At 26.7% G+C, this 20,590-nt stretch overlaps 3 protein-coding genes across 3 annotated transcripts in view; 2 read left to right on the forward strand and 1 right to left on the reverse strand.

Annotated features, from left to right (window-relative positions):
• The window catches only part of LOC107454867 (endothelin-converting enzyme 2), a 47,166-nt gene extending 43,136 nt beyond the window's left edge, over positions 1-4,030 (forward strand). The window contains exons 16-18 of the mRNA XM_016072199.3: positions 726-821; positions 2,366-2,442; positions 3,695-4,030. Coding sequence (XP_015927685.2) covers positions 726-821; positions 2,366-2,442; positions 3,695-3,794 — 273 coding nt within the window. The 3' untranslated portion in view covers positions 3,795-4,030. The remainder of the gene's footprint in view (positions 1-725; positions 822-2,365; positions 2,443-3,694) is intronic.
• Positions 4,031-5,740: 1,710 nt separating this feature from the next.
• Positions 5,741-12,486, reverse strand: LOC107454868 (mitochondrial ribosomal protein L20). The gene is made up of 5 exons (XM_016072200.3): positions 12,289-12,486; positions 11,560-11,670; positions 9,083-9,160; positions 6,970-7,035; positions 5,741-5,946 (listed from the first exon to the last, which is right to left on the reverse strand). Exons 1-5 carry the CDS (start codon positions 12,373-12,375, stop codon positions 5,842-5,844), a joined length of 447 nt encoding a protein of 148 aa, XP_015927686.1. The 5' UTR covers positions 12,376-12,486; the 3' UTR covers positions 5,741-5,841.
• Positions 12,487-12,760: 274 nt separating this feature from the next.
• LOC107444313 (Autophagy-related 8a) lies at positions 12,761-20,263 on the forward strand. The gene is made up of 3 exons (XM_071187175.1): positions 12,761-13,258; positions 17,055-17,252; positions 19,939-20,263. The coding sequence occupies exons 1-3, from the start codon at positions 13,157-13,159 to the stop codon at positions 20,002-20,004; spliced, it is 366 nt and encodes a 121-aa protein (XP_071043276.1). The 5' UTR covers positions 12,761-13,156; the 3' UTR covers positions 20,005-20,263.
• Positions 20,264-20,590: the final 327 nt, after the last annotated feature.

Here is a 20,590-nt window from a genome sequence, read left to right on the forward strand (position 1 = left end):
GACGAATTTGATATAGCATTACATGATTTCTTAAGTATCTTTGAATATTACTAACAACAACAATCTGAAAAAGAATACAGTATATAACATTGGATCCAAGAGGGTAAACAGGTAAGTGAAAGATTGTAAACATTAAAAACATTGGATCAAAAGGTAAATTAGACAAGCAAAAGCAATTTAAACGTAATAAAACATTGAAAACATAGAAATTGAACCAACAGGCTTCCAGAATATAAAATATAAAATATCATTGAACCAAAAGGGTTCCAAAGTTAAAAACAAATAAATAGCAATGAAGTGAAATGAGTAGAATTAAAAGAAAGCATTAAGAGCAATTAGCTGTTTGTGGCAGGGCAGGTGGTCGCTATGCAACCCCGAGAGATGTTAATTAGGTGCAAAGATCTAAATTTGATTCATATGAAGAGGGTCCATGAGATCGTCTGGTGTCATTATATCTACCAGGGTACGTTTAATAATCTCAGTGATAGCATATTTTTGTGCGTTAGATCGGAACCAGAGTCAAGTCGTAAAGAAATAAATAAAAAAAATAATAATAATTCTATTTGTATTCTGCTACACTGAAGATGTTATATGCAAGAGTAACAAAAGCTTTCAGTGTTTACATCGCAAAACAGTGTGAAAAAAATATTTAAAAATGTAAAGTATGCTCATTTATGTGCTGTTATTCTAATGATTCATAAAACATATCACATCTGTTTATGTAGGCTTATAAAAGACATGCCCAAGAAGAATCTAGTGAACGTGTATTGCCTGGAATGAACGTAAACAACAATCAGCTGTTTTTCATGTCATATGCTCAGGTAAATAATTCTTGTCATTTGAAAAAAAACATTGTTTAAATAATAATCAACTCTTTTTCATGTCATATACTCAAGCAAATAATTTTCCTATGAAACAAAATGTTATTTAAAAAATAATCAGCTGTTCTTTATATCATATGTTCAAGTAAATAATTCTTGTCACATGAAACAAAACATCACTTAAATAATAAGCTGTTTTTATGTCATATAATTAAATCACTTAGGTAAATAATTCTCACGTGAAACAAAACATCATTACTTATTTGCTACATGTGAAACAAAAGATGATTAAAATAATAATCAGCTGTTTTTTATGTCATATGCTCAGGCAAATAATTCTCACACAAAACAAAACGTTATTTAATTAATAATCTGTTCTTTATATCATTTATTCTCAAATAAATAATTCTTGTCACATGTAACAAAACGTTATTTGTATAAAGTAATTCTAAATCATAATATCTCTAAATTTATTATTAAAAAGAATTTTTTTTGAAAATTACAATTGTAAAGTAATGGTATCCGATATGAGCTTTTATTCCCCCCCCCCAAAAAAAAAATATTGAAACAAATGCACAATTAAATATATGCTATAAAAGGATAAGACATGAAAGTTCGAGCTCTAAAATACCAATGTCATTTTAGAGAAAACCTAACCCATAGGATTTTTTAAAATTTTTATTGGGTCTCTTAAAGGGATTTATTGTTTATTCTTTCTTCAAATTTCTTGAGAAGGTATTATGTATGCATCAAGCTATTAATGAAAGTGGATGTACATTTTATTAACAATATCATTCACGTGACGTAGATACTTAGCTACAATATCTTCAATAAGTTAGGTTCATATAGCTCTGAAAGAGTTACCTATTCTGATTTAGAATTATTAAAAAGTACTAAATGTTCAAATGTCTAATTAAAGTAATTTATAAAGCTGCCAACTCTACTGTATTGTCTGTTCCCCTGATTGTATAAAAATTCTCCTGGTTTTTGAAAATTGCCTAAAATTAAGTAAGTTTTCTTTAAAAAAACTCCTGTTTAAATAAAATTTTTACACTGATTATTGCTTGTTTAAATATTTAAATAAGTGTCATTAATACATAATGAAGTTAGCCTTTTTTATAAAAATGCCTTTCATACTTTTTTTTTTGTTTTAAAATATTGCATTTATTTTTATTCAGAACTCTCTTTTTAAATTTATTAAAAAACCTTTTAACTATCTTTGATGAATTAAATGCCACTTACTATACAAAATTATGAGTAAACATAGTACATAACATTTCACGTCCATTTAATGTTAATAACTACTGGAAAATATTGCAGTTTTTCTACTTTATTGACTATAAAAAATCCCTTATATTCCTTAAGTCCTATTTATCACATTTTACAACAATTGTCATGACATTTACATTATTTCGTAAAATATGCTGCATTTTTGCCTATCTATGTTGACAGCTATGAATTTATTAATTATGATTCAATGTAACTGGAAAAAAAAATGTATTTCATTTATTTGATTAACTAATGTTTATGCTTTCAATTTTCAGTCCTTGTGCCAAATAATTAATCCCAAGAAATTAATGTCATCAAAGGATTCAAGCACTCACCTTCCTGAAGAACTGAGGTAATTTTTCTATCCCTTGTCTCTAGATTATTTTAATAATTAAATAAGTTCCAATTTTAGTACCTTTTTACAACCTCATTTTGAAATTATGTCTTAGTGGAAAATCAAGCTCTTATTTTGCATTACTCCATTTGTTTTCAGGCGAATTAAAATCCTAGAAAGATTTACTCACCTTGTTTGATTTCGCTACAGTTTTTTATTTTTCTTGTATTATGTCCATGCTATGAATAAAGATACATGGTAAATCAAGTCTACGCTAATCTAAATACGCTCATTTCTAATGATCTGATAGTTTGGAAATGAGCAATATATTTTCTTATTAGCATTAAAGTATATAGGAATTTTGAAAAGAGCCTAAAAAGTGTTAGGCTGATTAGAAAATACAATTTTTTTTCCCAATTAGCTTGGTGTATTGCAAAATGAGTGACGACTTTAAAAGGTATCTTAAAGGTTTATTGTTTCAAAATAAAACAAAATAGTTTAAAAAAAATTTTACTAATTACAATTTTAGATTTCAAAGGAAATAAGTCTTATAAATTAACCTCCATTTTTATTGTTTGTATTACTTATTATATTTTAAGATGAATTAAGATTTAAAAAAAAAACATTTATAACAATGCATATTTTATTAAAAATCATTATTATTACTTACTCCTGTAATTCTCAAATATTGTTTAGGTTTCTCTAATCTTTTTTTCTGTATAATTTAAGAATCAACAAAAAAATTTCCCAGAAGTTAAACTATGTGAAGATATTTTAAGTTTTGGGAAATGCTATAAGAAGAGGAATAAATTAACAATAAAAGTTTATCTTGACTAATTTTTTTAAAGACAGGAGGTTCAACATAACGCCTTAAATATCATTGATTCAAATTAAGTGAAATACCAGCAATATATCACGTTTAATATTTATTTTACATTAAATAAAGCATCCCTGCAATAGCCCATTGTGAGCCAGGGAGGTACATGGCCGTTAAGGCTCCGAATATTGTGAATTACTAGCCAGACAAGCTGGTAATCATCAATCCTTAGTTCTTTACAATGACTTTATTACTGAGCCATCACAGCTCATTTAGTTTAGTGTTATTTCATATGGTTTATTATCTCCTTTTTGTAAAGGGTATATTTTGTAATTTTAAGTTGCAACATCAAAGTAGTGTACCATTAAAATAAATTTTCTTGAATTTTATGTATCACCCCTTTTGCACATTGTGTACTTTTTTACAAATAAAGAAAATATTTTTTATTTGCAGGGTGTTAGCCACTTTGCAACAGATGCCAGAGTTTGCAAATGCATTTTCATGTTCCGGAGGTAGTGTGATGAACTCTCAAAAGTTCTGTCGCATGTGGTGAAAAGTTTTAAAGAGGGACTGCATCCGTTTCATAAACGAGATTTCTATGTATTATGTTGAAAACATCTTTATATAAAATGACATTTTTTTTTTTGTATGAATTTGTCAGTAAATTATTTTTGTAGATTGCATTTGAATCATTGTCACATTAAATTTGCATGTGTAGTTTTTTTTTGTCTTATATAATTTGCTTGTAAAAAATTGGGACAATCATTGATTAAAAGTATTCATTTTTTATTTCTTTTGTATTATATCTTTATTTAACAAATCATTTTACTATATAATTTCTCATTTTTATAAATAAAGTTATCAAGTATTTGAAGCCTCTTTACTAGAAGCAGAGATGAGAGCAGTGAAAAAGAGTGAATCCAAGAAAATATATATATATATTCAAAATCCAAAAACTTGACCAAAAAAGTGCGATTTTTAAACTTGTAAATCATGCAATTATAAACCACGATGGTTAATTTTAAAATTGTATGAATATGCATCACATGCATGATTTTAAATTGAGAGAATAAATCATGATGCGTAATTTTTAGATCACGTAAATACAAATCAAGATGCATAATTTTTAAATTGCGCGAATATGAATCCAAATGTCTAATTTTTAAAGCTCGCATCAATACGAAAATCGATGTTTGATATTACAACCGCATAAACGAATCACATTGGATTATAAGCTCGCGCTACATAAGCTTTTAAAAGCGTGTAAATACAAATCGCGATATTGGATTTTTAAATCTCGTAAATAAGAACCGCAATGTACGATATTNTGAATAAGAATCAAGATATTAGCAGATTCTGGGCTAGGGATTTCTAAAAGGCTAGTTTGTATTGTTTTTGCTTAGCCATAATAAATAAAAATTTACAAGATTAATTGAAAAAGTAAATAAATATTTTCACTGCAAATCCACAGCTATTTTTTTAATTATTATTTCGTTTGCTTTCGAGCCAGCAAACAGGAAGCAGCAACGTCTGAATTACGAAAATACGAGCTATCAGGCGACGGATAAAAATACGGAAAATCTTATTTTCTGTGCGTAAAATCGGGGAAAATAGCAAAAATAAGTAAAAGGTGGAAGGGTTAGCAGCTAGGACGTAGTTTGAATATTCTGTTTATCTTTGAAAATCGTAAATAAGTATTATTGTTTTATCTCAATGACTGAATTTTCACAAAAAAGCGGGATATTTATAAATTAAAATTTTTTTTTTTTAAAAAAAACAAAACTTTTAGAGTTTTTGATAAAAAGGCTGAAATTCGAGAGACAAAAGCGAAAATCCTCTAAATAGCAGAAAAATCTCATCCCTGATTACAAAGGTCAACCAGTTTTATCCCAAGGAAATGATTTTTAGGGAAACTTCAGAGGGAGGAATGAGGGCTTCAATACTTATTTCCGCGGAAATTAGCGGGAGAAATGGAAAAATCTGAAAAAAAGCGGAAATCCACGGAAGAATCACATCCCTGAAGAAGAAAACTACTGGATGTCATAACTCAATTCAGTGCTTCTATTCTTATTTGATGCTAAGCTTATTTTGGAGTATTCTTTTCATAAATGTATGCTTTTTTTTCCAATTATTATTTTTCTTTTTACAAGCAAATTTAAAAAAATTAATGAAATAAAATGACAATCAAAAATGTATAAACTTTTGAGGGAAAATTCAAATAAGTGTTTATTCTTCAAATCTAGTTAAGTGAATCCTTTTTCCCATTTTTCTTTAAGGTATTTTGCTATTAAACAATACACTATCATCAAAAGTATAAGTACAAAAACACATAAAAGGAAGGAAAATCAAAAATGCAAGTTCCAAGATGGAGGTCTCCCAAAAGCATCAGATTGATTACGAAAGAATATCTCAAATTTGACTCGACGACTCTAAGTTCAATCCCCCGAAATGGTTTCCATGAATTTATTGACCAACAGACCGGAGAAAATAAAAATAAAATTTCTTACTCAACATATTTATTAAATTTTTTATTTTCTACAGCATGGATGCAAAATGCACTTATGTGAATGTAACAATGAAAATGGATCTTAAAAAATTAATTACAACATTCCTCTTGTAATGACATTTCCGGGCATTTTTAAGAAGTCCTTAATATGATCTGGAGCCTCTATCTTGTTTTTTGTCACAGCAATATCTGTCAAACACTAGTAAAGAGATTATAAAAATAAATTCGTGAAATAGATAAGCATAAAAAGGATAGATTTATTTGTTATATTGTATTTAACATGCAATTCTATCAACTGAGACAATCTACTGATTTAAATTTCAATTTGCACTCTGTTAACATGAGGTAGTACTTGATTATGCATTGCTAGATTGCTAGTAATATTTGACTTACTTTTCAATGGTTTACATTTACCTTAACTATTATATTGAATACAAAATAACAATGTAGTGCCAATATTGGCTTATATCTTTCTCATATGTAAATCGGGGATAAAAACAACAGATAATCTATATAAAATATAGATAATATAAATAATAAATACAAATAGAGGGAAATTTAGTAAGAGTAGCCAGATATTTCCAAAGTTTTATTTTGAAAAGTTTCATATACATAATAGAGAAATTAAATGCTTTTAATCCTTCTTAAGTTTTTTCTTTAAAAAAAAAACTCATATTTGAAATATGTGTATAAGCATACTATGTCAAGCTTTGGTTTAATAAAAAATAAATATTTCCTGGATAAAAGTCAATATTTTATATTGACAAACTCTTCTTTAAACTTTAAAATAGTGAATTTTGTATTTATTGCTCAGTGCTTAAATAAGACTTCATGACGTAGCACTAAATTAACACTTCATGAAAAAGGAAATTTTTATTTCTTAAATGCAAAAATTTATCTAGACATTACATTTAATAAAAATAAATTCTAAGCATGTTATCTTATTAATATCAAAAGCTATAAGACCTGTTACGTTTTTTAACTTAAGCAAAATCCAACTAATAATAATAAAATCCCTGATCAAATTTACGGAATAATGCAATAAAAGCATAGTAACAAATAATGAGGTAAAAATAATACACTGAAGAAATAGCATCCACAAAAAAATAGATAAAAACAAGAAGGATTAAAGTAAAGTTCAAAAATTAGATTATTTTATTATGAAAAAAATATCAAAAGCTCTTGCTTTTATTAAGTATAACCAGTTAATGCATATAATTACCTTAAATGTTCGTGGTTCCCAAATCGCTAAATCTTGAAGAACATTGTTCCTGAGACCAAGATTACACTATAAATAAAGAAAAATTATTAATGAAAATTCAAAACTATTTTGGTGAAGGAAAAAAAAAGGATACTAAGGGCAACAACCATAATTTAAAAAATTGTAAATACAAAATGGAAAAAAATATAAAGCAAATAAAACATTACAAAAATATAGAAATTAAAGAGTTAATTTTTAAATAACTTTTTGAACTTAAACTGAATTAGAAAATCTATATTTGAGAATTTTAATGTTATTTCAAAGTTTTTATTTTTTATTAAAGTTTATTGAGATTTGTTTGAAAAACAATTTTAAAAAATTTAAGATTTAAGTAAAATTTGCTATTATTTTACGGTTGCAAAGGGAAAGGGTGAAGATTGACCATTTAAAAATCCCCAAGTTTTACACCGCTTATCTATTGATAGTTCTCATAGATCAAAATTTCTGTTTACCAACATCACTGTATACGCTGTTTAATGAATGTATTCAACATGAATGGCTATGTTCTAAGTAATTCTGAGTGGTTGTAACTTTATTTTTTTGAACAATTTGCAATAAATTAAAATTCAAGGATGCAATAGCAAAACATTTTACATCAAGTCTCTAATTTTCAAAAAATGGAAGTATAATGATTTTTTGAAGGATAATTTTAATGTGCTTTAATATTATAATTCAATTTCTGTGAATTTGATTTTAAAATCCAATATTTTTTTTAATGGCAATCACTGTAGTAAAGAAAGTAAATTGGTGAACTTAATTTGAAAAATTCAGTGACAAAATGCTATTTTCTTAATGCTTGGAAACAATAACTAGCAAATGTGTATAAAAAGAATTCCGCCCAAAAGCTTTAGAGTTGAAATCAATATTAAACAACAAATACAAAAGCTATTTATAAAAAAATAAAAAGGCATTTAAAACAACATTACATAGATTTATTTTCTAAACAATAAATATACTCCACAAAAATTTGCACGGTTGAATATTCGGCTTTTCACAAATTGTAAAATAGTAGTGAACATTAATTTTAATTTGTATTTTGTAACCATATAACTAATAAATAAATTTTATTTCATAACAGAATGTATATTTAAAAAGAAAATATTGTAATCTTAATACAAGCTCAAATTTTACAACTCATAAAAATTGAGAATTTTCTGCACAATAGAGAGAACAAAACTGACATAGAAATTAATGAGGTAGAATCAAAATTTATTCAACTAATCAAGTATACTTTAATATTGCTAAATTTAATCACATCTGAAAATTATTATTTTAAAGTATAATTATTCATAATCAATTTTTCATACCATTATCACATATAAAGGTCTTTATATATTGTAATATAATAGAATAGCCCATTTTATATTGCAATCAAAGAAATGAACTAATTTATTAAAATGAAAATTGTAACATAATGTTTGTAATGTTGCCATACAAATTATCTAAATTACATTAAGTGATCTCTTCCAATTTTCTATTATTTTCTCTGATATTTTGTTACAACTGAAAAAAAGAATTTGTTTTGACAAAACAAAGAATTTTATTATTTTTTGTTACTAGAAATCAGAATTTTTCCTTAATGTTTTTTTTAAAAAAAAAAACTAAAAATAAACTTAATTTTAAAAATAAAATGTGTAAATGGCATCTAGATAATAATACAAAATAACCCTCTGAATATTGAACTACTACATAAACTTAAATTCGAAATAGTCTTGCTTCATAACTACTTTGCTGAAAAACTGCTAGTTGAACTTTAAGAATAAATGGGGACTGAAGCCCAATCCATCTAAAGAGGTCAAAACAGGTAAAATTGCCAGACTATGATATTTTAATAATCCCTGCTGTTGATTTCTTAATAAAAAGGTGCAACAATAAATCACACATTTCTTACAGTTTTTGTATCTTGTTCACTTGAAAATTTAAAGCGAATTGAGGATTCATTTACAACAATTATTTAATTCCTTACTCTTCTTTAGTCAATAATCAATTTATATATCTTTACTTTCTAAATTTTATATTGTGATATTTTTGCAATATTTTGAAACAAAATGTCATAAGAAAATGCAATAAATACCTTAATTAAATTAGTGGATAAAATTCTATAGTCGGTGTTAAGTTCTTGACAGGCAGCATCTATTCTTGAAACCCTCAGCTAGAAACAGGAAAATAAAAGGTTACATAAAGGTTTAATATATAATGATTTTAATATACATATATGGTTTTATAAAAGGTTATATATTTAACAAATTATAAGTTATTACAGCTGAACAAAATAGAGGAGATTTAAATATAAAATTTGGTTTAGTCCATCCCAACCAGTGGTCGGAAAAACTACATTTTCTTTGTAGTTAACTACAACATCTTTCTTACAATTGTACTGAAGTACAACTACTATTACAACTACTATTTCGCTACTTTTAGAAGACAAACTTAACTGGAGAACTTAATTTCAATAAAAATTCAAAATGGTTTTGAATTAAAAATTGACTTGGTTAAACATGAGGAGATATTAAGAAGTATTAATTCATGTTCATGTGAAATAGTTTCTTACTCTAAAGCACTTTTTACGAGTTCGCTCTTTTAACTTTCAAACTCTATGCTTATCTCGACAGTGATTTAAGAAACGCTAGGAAATAATAAAATATTTGCGATTATTAAAGGAATATTGACAGTGATCAATGCCTTTTTTTATATCCTCCAATAAATAAAGTAAAGTGCGAAAAACAAAAAACGGACCACCCGTTTTAATCTAATGATCGGATCTTTACGTTCTAGGACTTAATGGTTTGAGAGAGTGACTGCAAATATGCTCAGCATTTGCAATTATACAAATATGCTCAGCATTTCCAGCATCCGGAGGTAAACAATAAATATATTGAATAGAGAAGAGGCAGGTTTATTTTTATAAGATAAGACAGAAGCAGTGATCAGGAAATAAGAATTTAACATGCCTTCAGAGTTAGGAAAACATTGAACGAAAAATGCCGATATAATAAATAACAGATGTAAATTTACAGCAAATTAAGTTTAAGAATAATTATGATTTAACATGATTTTTTCATTTTATTAACAAGCAAAGTTAACTGCTCGTTGGCCTTACAGCCAAAATGTAAACATTTGTCTCGATCTTCTTAAAGATTAAAGAAAGCGAGTGCTTAGAAGATTGATATTTTCTTACTCACCCAGAAAAAAAAAACAAGACACATTCAGCAATAGAACCATTTAAGCCTCTTTCTCGGCTTTAAAGATTGAAGCAAAAATCTAGAAAATGAAACAACTCTGCCTATCACTGAAAACTCCAAACTATGGTCAGAGTTTTTGGGAGTAACTATAAAAATTGTCAGAAGTTTTCAAACTCTTTGAGCAGTTCTATGATAAATAGTGTTATGTGTTAGGGAAAATTTAATACACTCTTAGAAATCTTGCACACTGCAATAGTCAAAGATAATTGAAGATTAAAATCTTCAATTATCTTTGATCTTATGATAAAATAAAACAATTCAAAAACAAAGAAAAAAAAAACATTACAAGTTCAAGTACCATAAATGATGAAACTAAAAAGAAAAAAAGTTATGAGGAATGCAAAATGGATAATAGTTTTAAAAAAATACAGTTTTGAACATATAAAGAAATCTAGCTGAGAAGCAAATTAAATTTATTTTACAGGTTAGTAATATAAGATTCAACACTTGGAAATGCTACAATTAAATGAAAAAAAAAAGATAATTAAAAATTAATATTTAACCAACACATTGCTAAAAAGTTATAAATTACAAAAATTAACAAACTTGGAAATATGGCGGCATTTCTATCATAAAAAAAAAGTGTTTATTATAGATCGAAACAAGTGTTATGTGTTAGAAACTGGAAAGGGCATCTTTTGGCAAAAGAAGGCATCGGCAAAAAAGAGAATGGCTCAATGTTGATAAATTTTTCATTAAAAAATTCCAAATTTCGCATAAAACAGTTCAACAGAAGAAAAAAATTCCCGTAGTTTTTAAATTAGTTATAAAATATGCAAAATTTTTGCATTTTGAAAATTTTATCTGTATTACTTAATATTGTATTTGAAATATAGAAATTTTATAAGTTACATTTCAAAAATTATAACAAAAGATATTAACTATAAAAAAAAACAATAAATAATGTCAAAAGATGATCAGATTCAATAACTAACATTTGAGTGGAATTGATTACAGTATTGCCAATCAAAAGTTTTTCAAATCATTACTATATTTGAAAATAGTAAATTATACTAAATAATATTTTGTTTCAAATATTTTTTGTATAAGGAAGCATTGTTTAAGAAACAAATAATTTGTTTAAATGTTGAGTGCAAACTTAAAGGTATTGATATTTTCAGACGTGGAAGAGCAACTTTGTCTGATTAATATAACAAAAAGTAAATGTTATGATTTAGAGAAAATTTTTAAAAATTATTGTGTATTTGCAATATAATAGTATTAATATAATAGCGTAATAGTGTTAATTTTCATAAATAGATTCAAAAGTAAATAAAAAGAAAATATATAAATAAATAGTTATATTTACTCGGCCCACATATGCTGGTTTGACTTTCCTTGTGGCAGTTGCATATCTCAAAGCCTTTTGAAGAAACTTAATTGCGATGGAATAGCAATTTCTCCTACGTCCAAAATATTTCTATAAAAGAGTAAAACTTAATAAAATTCAAAAGAACTAACACACACATACACATTGTTCTATAATACTAGGGTTATTAATCAGATTTTATTAAACATTATATGATAAAAAGAAACAAAAAATAATATAGGTAATTATCAGCTCACACAGCATAGAAATTTAATTTAATTCACTTTTAAGTTATTTGCTCATTGTTAAGAAAGGAACTGAATGTAATAAATCTTCCTTCATATTTAAACTTAAATGTTTTCATGTGAAAAATAATCTTTATACTGCAACTTGGCCAATAGGTAATGTCGTTAGGCTTCTTAATTGTCTGTAGGATATAAAATTGTTGAAACCCTGGAGCATGGGAAAATTTAGTGCTCCAGATCCCTTTCGCAACATTTGCGGCTTTTTTAGTATTTTTCTAAAGTTTTCTATTTAATTGTACTACTTCTGAATTTAGAGTAAAATCTAACGAAAAGACTTTGAGTGTAAGCAGCTCAAAATGCATTTAGCTTTACATAACATCATTTACCGGGAGTAGAAGAAAACTGTGTCATCTTTAATCGTTTTTTCTATCTTAATAACTATTAAATCATATTATCAGACCAAAGTCAATGAAAACAAACTTACCGCTGTCAACTTAAGAACCTTTTGTCGCTTAAATTGAACATCATATCCAGTTTTAGTAATAAAATTAGGCAGAGATAAGAAAACCATTTTGATAAAATCTGGAATGAATTTTTATTTTTTTCACTTTAGGTTTAGGGTAGAATACCTCTTTATTTATGATATGCGTTCTTGTCTACCTATGTCTTCTCAACTTAAACTGAATCAAAAATTAAATTCAACAAAGTTACAGACCATTCTCGCTGTTTAAGATTTTGCGCATGCGAATAAATTACAGCGCAGTAAAAATAACCCTTAAAACAAGTAAAATGATGTTTTTTAAAAATGTTTTAAAAGTTTAATTCAAGTTCGAAGTTCTAAAAGTTATTGTTTAGTGAGTCATTCTATTTGTATCTATAAAAAAGAATTAAAATTTCATTAATCATCAGGTTTTAATGGATTTTTTTTCCTTTACTGGCTTTTAGTTTCATTTTCTAGTGACATCAATCACATGAACGTGACAGCTCGTGACGTAATTTGATGTGCAATCAGGTTTTGTATGTTTACGCGCCTTGACGCAATAGAATTTCACGTTCATGATATTAAATTGTAACTACATATATTTAAAAATTGAGTGCTATTTTAGGTTTTATTCATAATTTTTAGATCCTACTTGATTAAATTATAGATTTGTTCTCGATTTTATTTGGAACTAATTTTTCCCTTTTCCTCTTACGCATTGGTTGCTTTAGTGAACTGATCCGTTTGTTGTTTACTAATTTTTACAAGTGTCATTGCATTTGTCTTTTTCGAGATATTTTAAAATTTAGAACGTGAATCTTCTTCTAGGTTATACATTTGTTTATTAAATTGTTATTAAAAATTTTAGTTTATGGTAACCACGATGAAATTCTTATATAAAGAAGAGCATCCATTTGAAAAGAGACGAGCTGAAGGTGAAAAAATCCGAAGGAAGTACCCTGATCGAGTGCCTGTAAGTTTCATTAATTAAATCAATCGTTATTAAATATATTAATTTAAGATTGCATTTCAAACAATAAGTCATGTTTTAATGGGAAAGTGTGTTTTCAGTTTAATCCATTAACTCTTCCGTAGAGGTATTCAAAATGTTATGCAATCAAGGGCTATTGTTTCCTCTTAAATATTGAAGAAATCAAAATGTGTTTACGATAAGTCCAGTAAAACGCTTTAATAAGTGAAATTAAGAAAACTGATTGCATTGTTAATGTTTATTGAAAAATGAATTGTATTTTTTAAAGGCGTCATTTTTTTCAAATTCTTGTTTTTACCTGCCTGCATTTAATTTTTCAAGCTGGCGCAATCGCTTTGGATGATCAGGAGATTTATTTTAAGATAACCTTGTGTTTGTTTTACCATGAATTTGTTCAAATACATTTTAACTCTTACTTAATCTATGAGTTGATAAATTGTGTAGGTGGTGTATACCATATTTAATGACATGACAATCAAAACAAAATCTTTTAATTTTTTATAGTCTTTTGCAGTTAGTTGGTGTCAGTTAATAATTATTGATTCCTTATTGTAAAGTAATAATATAAATTTATCTTATAAATTCAGACTTTGTTCAAGGAATTACTAATATTTGTGAAATTAAAAATATGTTGTGGATAAATAATAAAATTATTGCATATTTTTTTTTTCTTTAATTAAATTATAGCAGATTTCTAACTTTTCCCCATTTATATTAAATAATTTTTATTATCTGTAATATATTTTACTCATATACTACATTTATTCCTTGATTTAATTTTTTAAGCAAATTTCTGTTGTTCTTGCAGCATTTTAATTTGTTGCTTGCATATCTATATTTTTTGTCTGCAATAATTCTTTTAGATTTCTAATTATTATTTAAATATGGAGAAGGGGGGCAAATTAATTGCTGGGAGTGTTGGTTATGTATTTAAGTTTATTATTGTTAAACAATCAAGTATAAGGTTTTTAATCTAATTAAAAAGCTTGTAAATGTAACATAAACTTGTATATCAATCATATTTTTCAAGTTTATTGAGTAGAAATCTTTTGTATAACTGAAAGTGAAACTGAATTGTAAAATTGAAGGAAAAATTAATAATTCCATTCAACAGAGTTTTTTTTTTTTTTTTTTNTATTTTATTTGGGAATTTTTTTTTTTTTTTTTAAATATTTGATATGTAATATTCACAAGTATGCACATCTCTGCCTAAATAATAATAATAATAATCTAATTAATAATAATAAAAAAAGAAAGTATGCCTTGTAAAAAGTTGAAAATTAAGAGATGCAAAATCACTCATTTCTGAAGAATAACCTACATAATGTTCTAAATCCATATTTTAAATTCATTTTGGTATAACACCAACTAAATAACCAATTATTACTTTCGTTTACAAATGATAGTGAAAATTAGTAATTAAGTTTATAATTTCTGAATTTCCACTTACATGGTTTTTTAAATGTTTTGCTACTAAATTTATGATAAAAATTTTATAATTTGCTACTCAGTATTCTTAATCTCTTTTTAAATGCATAAAATATTTTAATTTCAATTAGTAAATTTGTTTAAAAATTATTTTTTATTCTTTTTAAACCCAATTTGTATCTGGTACAAATTTAATTTATTTATAAAAATTACCAGAGTAAGCTAAATTTCTTACTGTCCTTGGTGGTCTAATAATTGCTATCTTTGGCTGTATCCGTGAGGCTGTGCACTTATTTTTTTATTGCTCACCATTGATGCTTTATTTTTATTTCTTATCTGTAAAATTATGTAATAATTTGTGAAATCACTATATCCTAAAGACTGATTTCCTGTGTCTTACGGTATAAGTTCTTGGTGTTTTAGCACTATCAAAAAGAGAGATTTTTTAAGGTTGTTGCCATCTTTTCTGTTACCAAGTACGCTTGTTTTGAAAACATAATATGTGAATAATCAAAATGCCTAATGTGAGCTTTATAATCAGGGACCTAGAACTCTTAAATTTTCCTATGCTATAGGGTTCCTGCAATTTCAATGAATCCTATAGACATTCAAGGGGCTTGCCATATTGTAAGGGCATTGCTTGTTGGTGAAGCTGCTATGTGCATTAAAATACATTAATCAGTATTTAAGATCAAATATGAAATAGGATTTATTAGATTCGATTGTTTTCTTAAGAATGATCAAATAACTCAACCATCAATCGAAGTAAATTTGTAATTTCTTTGAAAGTTGATGATAGTTATTAATTTTTTTATTATTTTTTTTTATTGTAAAAATTTTTAATTAAAATCTGATGCTCAAAGTGGCAAAATTTCAAGAACTTTAATGAAGCTTGAGCTTCTTATTATCAGAGAAAGAACATCAATCCGGAGCCTGCTTAGCAAAATTATCTTTGTATTTAAAACAAATGTGTATTCATAAAAATAATACATAACTTGACAGAGTTGTTTTTTGTAGTAAAAAAGAAGTAAATTAAAAAATCTTAAATATTTAGAAAGACTAAAAAGTATTAAGTAGTATTATATATACACTGCTCAAAAAAATTAGGGGAGCACACGGTTCCCCTAATTTTTTTGAGCAGTGTAGTATTTCTGTTATATTATAGAAACTAAGGGTCTGTAGGACCCATGACTTCTGTTTTTAAAGATGGATTCTTGTTTACTATATCAATTTGCTTATCTTTTTAATCTATCAATATTTACTTTCATAATTATTCTATCAATTGATAAACAAAAGAATTTAAAAACAAGAAGAGATATATATGAACAATCAAGATTTTTTATTGGAACTGATAAAAAAAAACTCTGTCATTGATGTGGGTGTTTAATCAGTCCTAATTAAAATCATCACCAAGCCGAATATTCAGCAAAAAGGCCGTATATTGAATATTTGCGAAATATTAGTTAGATCCTTGCTAAGAGCAAGATGTTATCCTGTAATTATAAATCTTTTTTTTTTTTTTTTTTTTTNCAGGGTTGGAGTTTTTGCCGGCAAAAAGGGGTTTTTGCCAGGACAGTGGCAAAAACCTGGTAAAAACCGGCAAAAACTGGTAAAAACCGGCAAAAACCAAATTATCTAAATTGCTGATTAAATATTATTACAAAATACTTGAAACAAATTTAAATCAATCATAAGGAATAATAATTTTGATACATTACAAAATTATTTTTTACGTATTAATAATGAATATAAGGGTAATAATTTTTAAAAGATTGAAAGTTTTTGACTTCTTTTCATTTTAGAATCCTTAAGTAAATGTTTTTTTACAAATAAACATTATTTGTATGATATTATTATTATTATAAAAAAATATTATTTGTACAATCATTAACTACACATGTTGATCGATATTTTATGCTTTAAATTATAGTTATATTAGTTTAAAATAAGTTCATTTCACTGGAAAAAAGAGAATAATCACAAATTTTCCAATCAATGTTATAACCTACTAAAATGATATATTATTACATTATGATTTAATTATAGAATAATAATTTCGTTATTTTTTTTGTAATTATTTATATTTATAGTATATATTACAATTTTAGGAATAATTTTGTATCAAAAATGTGTTTTTGTCCTCTCATCTTGGAAAATATAGGATTTTGCCACTTTTTGCCAATTTGCTTGGCAAAAACCTGTTGTTGCCAGGACGGTTTTTACCGGTATTTACCATGGTTTTTTCCACCTGCGGCAAAATCTTGCCAACCCTGATTTAAGTGTTTATTTTGTATTGATAGTCTTCACAACTAAGCAAGTTAAAGTTATATTTCTTAAATGATTCTTTTAGGTGATTGTTGAGAAAGCTCCAAGAGCTCGTATTGGAGATTTGGATAAAAAGAAATACCTTGTTCCTTCTGATCTGACAGTGGGCCAGTTCTATTTCCTTATCAGGAAAAGGATTCACTTAAGGCCTGAAGATGCCCTATTCTTCTTTGTGAACAATGTCATTCCACCTACTAGTGCTACAATGGGTGCACTGTACCAGGTACATTTTTTTAATTATTTATTTCTAAATTACGTATCTAAATTTTGTTGCTGAGTTTTTGATGTAAAAAACTGTTGAAATCTGTCAAAAGTCTGGGATAAGTTTATTTTTTTTACATTATTGGACACTAAATCATGCACTATACTTACATTATATACTACAATAATTATGATTTATATTATAGATATCATATAAATAATGTAGCCAAAATTAATAAAACTAATTGGTTTCTCTGATGGTAATCTTAATACATTAATACTCATTACTGTTTTAGTTTATATTACTGATAATAACTATGAGCTGTTAACAATTATAAATCTAAGTATTGATTTTAAATCTTTTATGTTACAATTTAGGGAGATTTTTTAGATTAATATAATTAAAGTGTTTGGCAGTAATTTTCTGATCTCAGCATTAATTTCATTTATTGATTTTCAATATTTGTTGTTATTAAATATATTCAGCAAAGCAGAATAGGTCTGACTGTCTAACAAGGCTTTGGAGGATATTTAGGTAGCCATGGAGAAATTTTTTATAGCTAAAAAGTTCCTACATAATTTTTAATTAAATAATTTTTTATAAACAATGGGTTTACTGGATAATACATGATATTAAAATTGAATTAATTATAATATTAGTAGTACTTTATCCCACTAGAGCGGCATAATGAGATATAGTGGATGGTCTTGGAAACATCCTTTGGGATGATTCACAGACATGCCATCTCGGTTTTGATCTACTGCGGAGGGGATGACTTCCCTGTTTTGGCAGCCTGAGGATTTACTATATTATGATTAAATGTTAGGTTTCTGAATAATTCTTGTTGTATACTTGTACATTAGACCAGAATAATCATTTTCATATTAGTTATATAATTTAAATATGAATCATGTAATTTTGTCAATTTTTCTAAATATGCTGCTACATATTTTTGTAGCACTGTCAAACTTTCTAGAATTTATTTTGTTAATATAATTTATAAAACCTTTCTATTGATTGGCATGCTATCATTTGCTAAGGCTTAGGAAATGTCGCATTTGTACTAAAACTATTTACTTATGTTTTCACATTAAAAATATTTTAAATAAGTTTCAAAAAGTTCTATTAAGTTCACTCATTTAATAATTTATTTTCTTGTTTGACTTGTGGAGTAGTTTCAATTTGAAAACAAAATCTAAAAATATTAAATTGGAACAGGGACAGATTGCAAAAATTATGTTTTGATGTTTATCTTCTGGTTTATTTTTAATTAGAACTTTTTTTATATTTAAATTTTTTTCTTTATTAAACATTGCACTTACTCTCATTTCAGTTTTATTTAAATATCTGTTATATAACTTTTTTATCCATTTTTTTAAAAAAGAAATTATATCCTTTAGTAGAATTTGTTTGGGTTATAAATTTTTGACCTAGTAGTTTAATCTACTTAATAACAATTGTTTTAAAACATCAATTACAGGGCTTGAAGTTATCCATCTTGATATTCCTTATTTTCTTGAATTTAAAATATTTTGTTCCATCCTGATTTTTAGCTTTTTGTCCTGATATTCCTGATTTTTGTGTTCATGACATCACATTAACAAGCAAACCTAAAGCCTTGCCTTGAAACTCTTTGCGTCTGAATTAAATATTGTTGCATATTGAAAAGCAAGCTATTTTGTTTCTTAAGTGATAAAAGTTTAATTTATCATCTTTTATATTTACTTGAAAATTTGACTCTCCCCATTTCATATAAAAAAATTCAGTCTTCAAGAATTTTGGCAACTTTTATATGTGTTATAGGTCAAAGTTAGATAGTTATCATTTACCTGTACACTATATATTCAACAAATCAAATAAATGGATTCCTAAATGTATAAAAAAAAATATTATTTAATGTTAAAAGTTGGATTTTATTTTTGTCACTGTACACTATACACCGAAGAGCCATTATATTATGACCACCCTCCATCTATAACAATGGGCTCGCCCAGGTTTTCATGGTTTCTCGCCCAGGAACTATGTTTTCATGGGGCACATTAGGACCCATAAACCTCATAGAACTATCCCTGACGTCTGTAAGCTACTTGAACATAGTTACAGACCAAGTTCACCCATTCATGGCAACAGTTTTTCCTGCGGGGGATGGTGTTTACCAACAGGATAATGCACCATGTCATAAGGGTCGAATTGTCGAGGAACATTCCAGTGACTTTCAAGTCATGTCTTGGCCCCCAAATTCACTTGACCTTAATCCAATAGAGCATTTGTGGTCCTACTTGGAGAACCAAATTCGTGCTGCCACGCTACCCCCTCACAATGTCAGGAAATTACAGGACCAGTTGGTGAGCGCTTGGTACCAGATACCTCAGACTACATATCAGCACCTTGTGGTATGAATGCCACAGGGGGTGCTAGCAGTTTTGAGGGCTAAAGGTGGTCCTTCATGTTATTAGCAGGGTGGTCATAATGTAATGGCTCTTCGGTGTATATTCAACCTGTACTCTGTATATTCAACAAATCAAAAAGTGCATTCCTAACTGTATTTTACAAAATTTTTCTAACTATATAGTTAAGGCAAATGTTAAAAAAACATTATTTAAAGTTGTTATAAGTTGGATTTAATTTTTGTTTATTGGATTTGTTTTCAAATTAAATTATGCCATTGTTGCAATAAATAAACAATGTTGCTTTTTTTCCTCTGCAGGAGCACCATGAAGAGGATTCATTTTTGTACATAGCCTATAGTGATGAGAGCGTCTATGGAGCATGAATAATATGCATCGTGGAGTGAAAACTTCTCTTATTTATGTGAATCCTTTACTCTTCCTTTTATTGTGTATCTTCTCCTTTTTATTGTAAAAGTTTTCATTTTAAGTAACTTCTTGACAACAATGCATCTAAGAAGCATTACGTTTTATTTTAATGGTTTGTCAGCTCTGAAAATTATACACACCTGCTTCTTCATTATTACTTTTTTGATTTTGTCATTTTCTGTTATGATAAATAAATAAATGTTTTAAATTAGTAGAGATTGATAGTTTTTTTTTAATACTATTTTATAGAACTACACTTTAGGTGGAGATTTTTAGATAGAACCTGAGAAATTATTTTTCTCCTCTCTGGTGTCTGAGAAGCCTTTTGTAATCATTCTTGTCACTATAATGTTTTAATATATTTAAAATTAAAAATCAAAGAATTTTAAAAAAAAATTAAAAACTGCCAATTAGCTTATATTCTAGTCTCTCCAGATCAACAAAATTTTTGTTGTTTTACTTCGTAATATTTTTTACAAAAAAAAAAGCTGCAAAGTTATATTTATTAAACAAGTTGATAGTTTCAAAAAACAATTTGGTTTG

Source organism: Parasteatoda tepidariorum, chromosome 10 (assembly GCF_043381705.1).
Source record: "Parasteatoda tepidariorum isolate YZ-2023 chromosome 10, CAS_Ptep_4.0, whole genome shotgun sequence".
NCBI lineage: Eukaryota > Metazoa > Arthropoda > Arachnida > Araneae > Theridiidae > Parasteatoda > Parasteatoda tepidariorum.